Source organism: Protobothrops mucrosquamatus, unplaced genomic scaffold (assembly GCF_001527695.2).
Source record: "Protobothrops mucrosquamatus isolate PMUCROS unplaced genomic scaffold, P.Mucros_1.0 scaffold4032, whole genome shotgun sequence".
In the NCBI taxonomy this organism is placed as follows: domain Eukaryota; kingdom Metazoa; phylum Chordata; class Lepidosauria; order Squamata; family Viperidae; genus Protobothrops; species Protobothrops mucrosquamatus.
In genome coordinates, this window is record NW_015389967.1 from 44,208 (window position 1) to 50,419 (window position 6,212).

The 6,212-nt window shown below is 52.6% G+C and overlaps 1 protein-coding gene across 1 annotated transcript in view; it reads right to left on the reverse strand.

Moving 5' to 3' along the window:
• The window catches only part of HSPG2 (heparan sulfate proteoglycan 2), a 61,025-nt gene that overhangs the window by 23,791 nt on the left and 31,022 nt on the right, over window positions 1-6,212 (reverse strand). Inside the window, exons 42-47 of the mRNA XM_029286548.1 lie at window positions 6,021-6,131; window positions 5,763-5,863; window positions 4,450-4,630; window positions 2,916-3,068; window positions 1,300-1,442; window positions 142-277 (exon numbers count right to left, since the gene is read on the reverse strand). Of these exons, the coding sequence (XP_029142381.1) occupies window positions 142-277; window positions 1,300-1,442; window positions 2,916-3,068; window positions 4,450-4,630; window positions 5,763-5,863; window positions 6,021-6,131 (825 nt within the window). The remainder of the gene's footprint in view (window positions 1-141; window positions 278-1,299; window positions 1,443-2,915; window positions 3,069-4,449; window positions 4,631-5,762; window positions 5,864-6,020; window positions 6,132-6,212) is intronic.

Below are 6,212 nucleotides of genomic sequence, written 5' to 3' on the forward strand. Positions count from 1 at the left end.
GCTTCGAATAGGCTGCCCTTAAGCCGAACACCTTGTTCAAACCAGCTGCTTGCTCGGTTTGAGACAGAAGCACGCACACTGGGCATCGCAGCTGGAGATGATTCAAGACACACCCACCCCAGAAGAAAGAGGTCACCTTACCCCGAATGACCACCACTTCAATGCGGGCTCTGCCGACTCCCATCGGGCTGCTGCCCACGCATAGGTACACCCCTCCGTCGGCGGCCGTGATGGAGGGAATCACCAGGGTGGAGATGTCCGTTCTCTCCGAGTGGGACTACGGACAAAAGGGAAACTGTTGGGGGGGACCCTCAAGCAGTGGCTGGACTCCCACCCTCCTAGGCCACACGGGGAAGGGAGTGCCAAGGAGCCCCTGAGGGGATAGAGCTGGGCAGGGCCACCCACGGCATCTGGGAGCCCCGGCACAAGCAAGAAAAGAGCAGCAGGCGAGGTGGAAGCCAGAGAAATCTGGGCGGATGGGGGAACACAAGGCAGTTTGAGGGGAGGTATCAGAATCCAAATTATATTTCATTTCTAGTTATCGACTATGGAAAACCCCATTTCTGCCCTCTCTGGATTCTGTCATACTACGAAGGGGAAGGGGGATGAGCAAAGGGGTTTTATGGCTCTCACTTCCTTCATTAAAACTTCAAAGGGACGGAATGTGGATCTCACCAAGAGGACTGACCATAACAATATGGCCCATCAGCTTTCATCTACTACTCTCTGAAGTCTCCCTTCCGCCGGCGGTGAGGAAAAGGGGGTGGAAATGTAATGCCTGGGATTGTCGCTGGAAGGACGGTGGGGTGGGAGCTGCTGGGGAACACTTAAAACCTTGAATGGTAGGGATGGGCCCTCATATCCTGTCTAGAACGCCTGCAACCATCTTCTCTTAATAAAGATGCCTGTTGGAAGAGATATTCCAAGAGTTCTGTCTTCTTAAGATGTAAAGTGGGGTGGAGACCGAGGAGGAAGATGGAGCCGACCAGCAGAGTAACACGAGGGGCTCATGCAGAGGGATACCTGCTGGAACACCTGTATTTGCTGCCGGACGGCCTCCCGGCTGCCACTTTGGAAGTGGAAGAACCCGGAGACAGGAAGCGCCTGGCCCAGGAGAAGGGGGGCGAGAGGGAGGAGGAGAGAGAGAAGGGGGGGATAGAGGCCGCGAGAAAGATGAGAAGCACCCCAGAAGGCATTGCAGGGTTAGGGTCTGCCCCTGGCCCAGACCTTCCCTCGGGCAACCCCACCTGGACCCGGAGGTCCAGGAGGGGCTGTCCTCCCCGGGAGACCAGGCCTTACCTGTGGAGGCAAGCTGCCGCCCTCTTTCTCCCAGGTGATGGTGGCCGCTGGGGAGCCCGCCGCCCGGCAGTACAGTCTGACGGTGCTGCCTTCCTGCACCTCTGTCCGCTCGGGGCTCACCTGCACTTGGGGGACACTGGTACCTGCCCAGGAGCAAAGGAGCCGTCAGTCTCCCCTCAGTCCCCGCTCTGGATTCAGTCGCAGTTTTGTTCCGTACATTATTAGCCTCGTGAATTCTCAAGCTTCCTCTTTCTGGCTTATGTTCAAGATGGACGGTGGTCAATATGTACATGTTATTTATACATAAGGATGTAGGTTTATACGTACGTTGCAGACAGCATGGTTAAATGTGTGTTATGTGTGTGTAGACGTTTGAGGGCAAGCAACAAAATTTCATTTTTAATATGTGCCAGGGTGCCCACAGTAAAAAAATGACAATAAAGGTTATCTGTCTGTCTGTCCGTCTGTCTGTCTGTCTGTCTGTCTGTCTGTCTCTATCTATCTATCTATCTATCTATCTATCTATCTATCTATCTATCTATCTATCTATCTATCTATCTATCTATCCATCCATCCATCCATCCATCCATCCATCCATCCATCCAATCTCTATCTATTTATATCTATCTCTTTCTATCTCTGTCTGTCTGTCTGTCTATCTATCTATCATCTATCTATCTATCTATCTATCTATCTATCTATCTATCTATCTATCTATCTATCTATCTATCTATCTATCTATATCTAATACATCTATCTATCTATATCTATCTATCTATCTATCTATCTATCTATCTATCTATCTATCTATCTATCTATCTATCTATCTATCTATCATCTATAATCTATATCTATTTATATCTATCTATCTATCTACCTCTGTCAATCTGTCTATCTATCTATCTATCTATCTATCTATCTCTATCTCTCTCTCTATCTATCTCTATTTATCTCTCTCTCTCTCTGTCTGTCTGTCTATCTAATACATCTATCTGTCTGTCCGTCCGTCCATCCGTCCATCCATCCATCCATCCATCCATCCATCCATCCATCCATCCATCCATCTATCTATCTATCTATCTATCTATCTATCTATCTATCTATCTATCTATCTATCTATCTATCTATCTATCTATCTATCTATCTCTATCTACTATCTCTCTCTATCTATCTATCTATCTCTATCTACTATCTCTCTCTCTCTCTCTATTTCTATTTATATATCTCTGTCTGTCTGTGTCTGTCTGTCTTTCTAATACATCTCTCTCTCTCTCTCCCTCCCTCCCTCCCTCTCAGACTATCACTCCATGGATGACCTAAAGCTAATTTTCTGGCTGCCCCACTTGAATTCACTGTGGAATTTAATTACACGTTAGCTAACTCTCGGCTCTTTCTGGCTGAAGAAGAATAAATCCTCCTGGATTCCACCTGGGAAGAGGGACTCTGAGGTCCGGGGAGGCCCTGGGAAGAGCCCCATTATTCTCAACCCAATGCCGAGAAAGGAGAACAGAAGAGTTGCTGGGAGCCACCTCTCCCTGTCATGTGGGCGTCTGGCACCCGCCTTGTGGCACGCTTCGTCCTCGTCAACCACCCTCAGTCAACCACCTTCGACTTACTTTGCACCTGCAGGAAAGCTCGGGCCACATGCTGCCCAACACTGTTTCGCACTCGGCACAGGTACTGGGACTCGTCGGCAGGCTCAACCGCAGGGAAGCGCAGGATCCCACCCTGGATAACGGCCTTGGGAGGGATCACGCCTCCGGGTCCTCCTGCAACAGAGAGAAAAGCTTCCCAGTTGTTTGAAGGATGGGGGGGGGGGGTTCCTATTTTGGGGGGCAGAGGATGCTGGGCCCCCGCATTCTGCCCTGCCCGCAAAATTGAGTCCTGGAACACCCGGGTGAAAACGGCACCAGCCAAGCTAGACACAGAAATGCATCCGTTGGAACAGGGGTCTTCAAACTCGGCAACTTTAAGACATGTGGACTTCAACTCCCAGAATTCCTCAGCCAGCCCTGAGGAATTCTGGCAGTTGAAGTCCACACGTCTGAAAGTTGCCGAGTTTGAAGACCCCTGCTTTAGAAGGACCCCCTCTGAGCAGAGCAGAAAGGCGCTAAATCAACCGCTCTCCTTTTGAACTACAACACTCCCCGAATCTTATTCCACTTGTATTTTGTATCTGTAACTTGTGTTTAAGTTACAGCTCAAGCAGGGGTCCCCAACCCCCCTGGGCTGCAGCCCACTAGCGGGCCTTGAGCTGTTCAGAAGTGGGCCACGGCAGCGGTAGGAGAACCTGTTTACACACGCATCCCCACTTGTGGCGATAAGCGGGCGAGCCCTTGCACTGGTGCTCCATTTGCACATGTGTGTGCCCGCCGCGCGTACGCTTGCTTGCCCACCCACTCACATAAACCACCCCCCTCCCCTCAATGGTCTGCAAAGCCAGAAAGATTGAGGAACTCTTGAGTATCACAATATAGAACCGTTACGGGGGAATAATCTGTTTTTGGCTATTCATTTGGACTGTAATTGGAACGGCCAGCAGGACAAGGCAAGAGCAGCTGTGACATTTGGAAATTAATAGGAAATAAGAATGTTATGCTGTATTATTAATTAGCTGATGTGAGATGGTGAGAAATAGAACATATTTAAGTAGGTAAGGCGTGCATTCTGAACATTAGATTTTGTGATGAATTGCGATAAAGGGAATGGTGGTCATTTAAAGCTTTGGAAATTATAAATATTAAANAGGAGAAGAAAGGCCAAACAGCCAACAAGGAAAGTGGAGTTCCAGTGGGGGGTGGGCAGGCACCTGCAGGCCAAACCGACTTACAGGGTCTGTGGCCTTCCACCATTTCTACGGGACCATAGAACATCTGAGTCTTCGATGGAGCTGAAAACAGGGGTGGGGGAGAGGGGGTGGGTGGGTGAAAAGGTGGCCGCGTGACGAGCTGCCTCAAGCAGGAGCCTGGCGGGTCCAGGGGCCGTCTTCAAAGACCAGCCTCCCATCCCCAGAAGCTTCTTTCTCCATTCCCCAATCCCCCTGCCCCGGATGAGAGCAGAAGCGTGTCTTTGCGTGAGCCTGCGTGGAAGCCGCTGATCCCGGGGGGGGGGGTCGGCCCGGTCAGTCCCTGGTCAGTCCCGAAGCCCCACCTTGCACGTAGAGGGTGGCCGTCCCCTCGTCCATGTCAAACATGTTGGAGCCCGTGCAGACGTAGATGCCGGCATCCTCCGGCTGCACGTTGCGTATGGTCAGGATGCCGTTGAAGTCCATGGCACGGCTGGGCAGCTTCCCGTTGTTCTGCCGGGTCCACACCAGCGTGTAGGCAGGAGACTGCAGGAGGAGCAGGAGATGGAAGGGTGAGAGAAGGGGAGAGGAAAAGCAGTGGCAATAGCAATAGCACTTAAAGACATATACCGCTTCACAGTGCTTTACAGCCCTCTCAAAGTAGTTTACAGGGTCAGGCCTGTTGCCCCCCAACAATCTGGGTCCTCATTTTACCGACTTCGGAAGGATGGAAGACTGAGTCAACCTTGAACTGGTCAGGATTGAACTCCTGGCTGTGGGCAGAGTTTGCCTGCAATACTGCACTGTAACACTGCACCACCACAGCTTCCTTCCTTCCTTCTTCTTATTTCCCTTGCTTCTCCTTCCTCCCTCCCTCCCTCCCTCCCTTCCTTCCTTCCTTCCTTCCTTCCTTCATTCCCAAGTAATAAGACTTACAGTATATACCACTTCACAGTGGTTTACAGCCCTCTCTAAGCGGTTTATAGAGTCGGCCTATTGCCCCCCCCAACAATCTGGGTCCTCATTTTACCGACCTCGGAAGGAGGGAAGGCCGAGTCAACCTTGAGCCAGTCAGGATCGAACTGCTGGCAGTGGGCAGAGTCAGCCTGCAAGACTGCATGCTAACCACCGCGCCACCACGGCTCTTAATGCAACATCCAATCAGCTACACTGCAATAGCAGTAGCACTTAGACTTTTATACTGCTTCAGCTTACTTTGCAGCCCTCTCTAAGCAGTTTACAGAGTCAGCCTGTTGCCCTCCCCCCCAACAATCTGGGTCCTCATTTGACCGACCTCGGAAGGATGGAAGACTGAGTCAACCTTAAGCCAGTGAGACTCCAACTGCCAAACTGCTGGCAGCCGGCAGTCAGCAGAAGCAGCCTGCAGTGCTGCATTTTAACCACTGCGTCACCCGGGCTCTTAAAGGGTCCAAATTCAACCCCCCCTGCCCGATTCGGAAAGGGGAGGTGGCGTCCGCAGCTGAAAAACCGGACGTCCAGGGGGAGTCTTGGCATGCTGAGCTGAGAGACAACCGTCATGGTCCTCTGGCTTCTCCTGGGTGCTGCTGCGGCTCTGCCAGTCTCGACAGGCCCCCCTCGGAGCTGACCAGCCCGGCTGTACTTCTGCCTGCTCACCCACAAAACAAACGAGGGCTCCCCACCCCCCGCGGAGACTTACTTTGCTCCTGGCCGTGCAGAGAAAGGTGACATCGCTGCCGGGCTTCACGTTCTGCAGCTTCTGCTCTTCCACCGTCACGGAGATGGCCTTGCTGGGGCCTTCTGTGCTGGCCGAGAGAAGCCGGTCAGCCTTCAACCAGGGAAAGGGGGAGCCGGCCCTCGTCGGCTCTGGGAAAGGAGGGGGGGGTCCCCTCGCACGCTTCCCTCTGCCCGGCAAGCCCAGTTTGTGGGTGGCCAGCGGGAAGCTTCCCCCCCTCACCTGTGACGATCACCTCGCTGCGGCTGGAGTTGGTGAACTGGGGGTTCCGGCAGGTGCAGATGTAGACGCCGGCCTCCGAGGGCTGGACGCTGGCGAAGTGCAGCACCATCCCTGCGGGGGATCCAGGAAGGACAGGATCAGAAGCCAGCCGGCTGCTTGGTCCAGGGAATAGGCTGCCGTTTGTCCCTACCG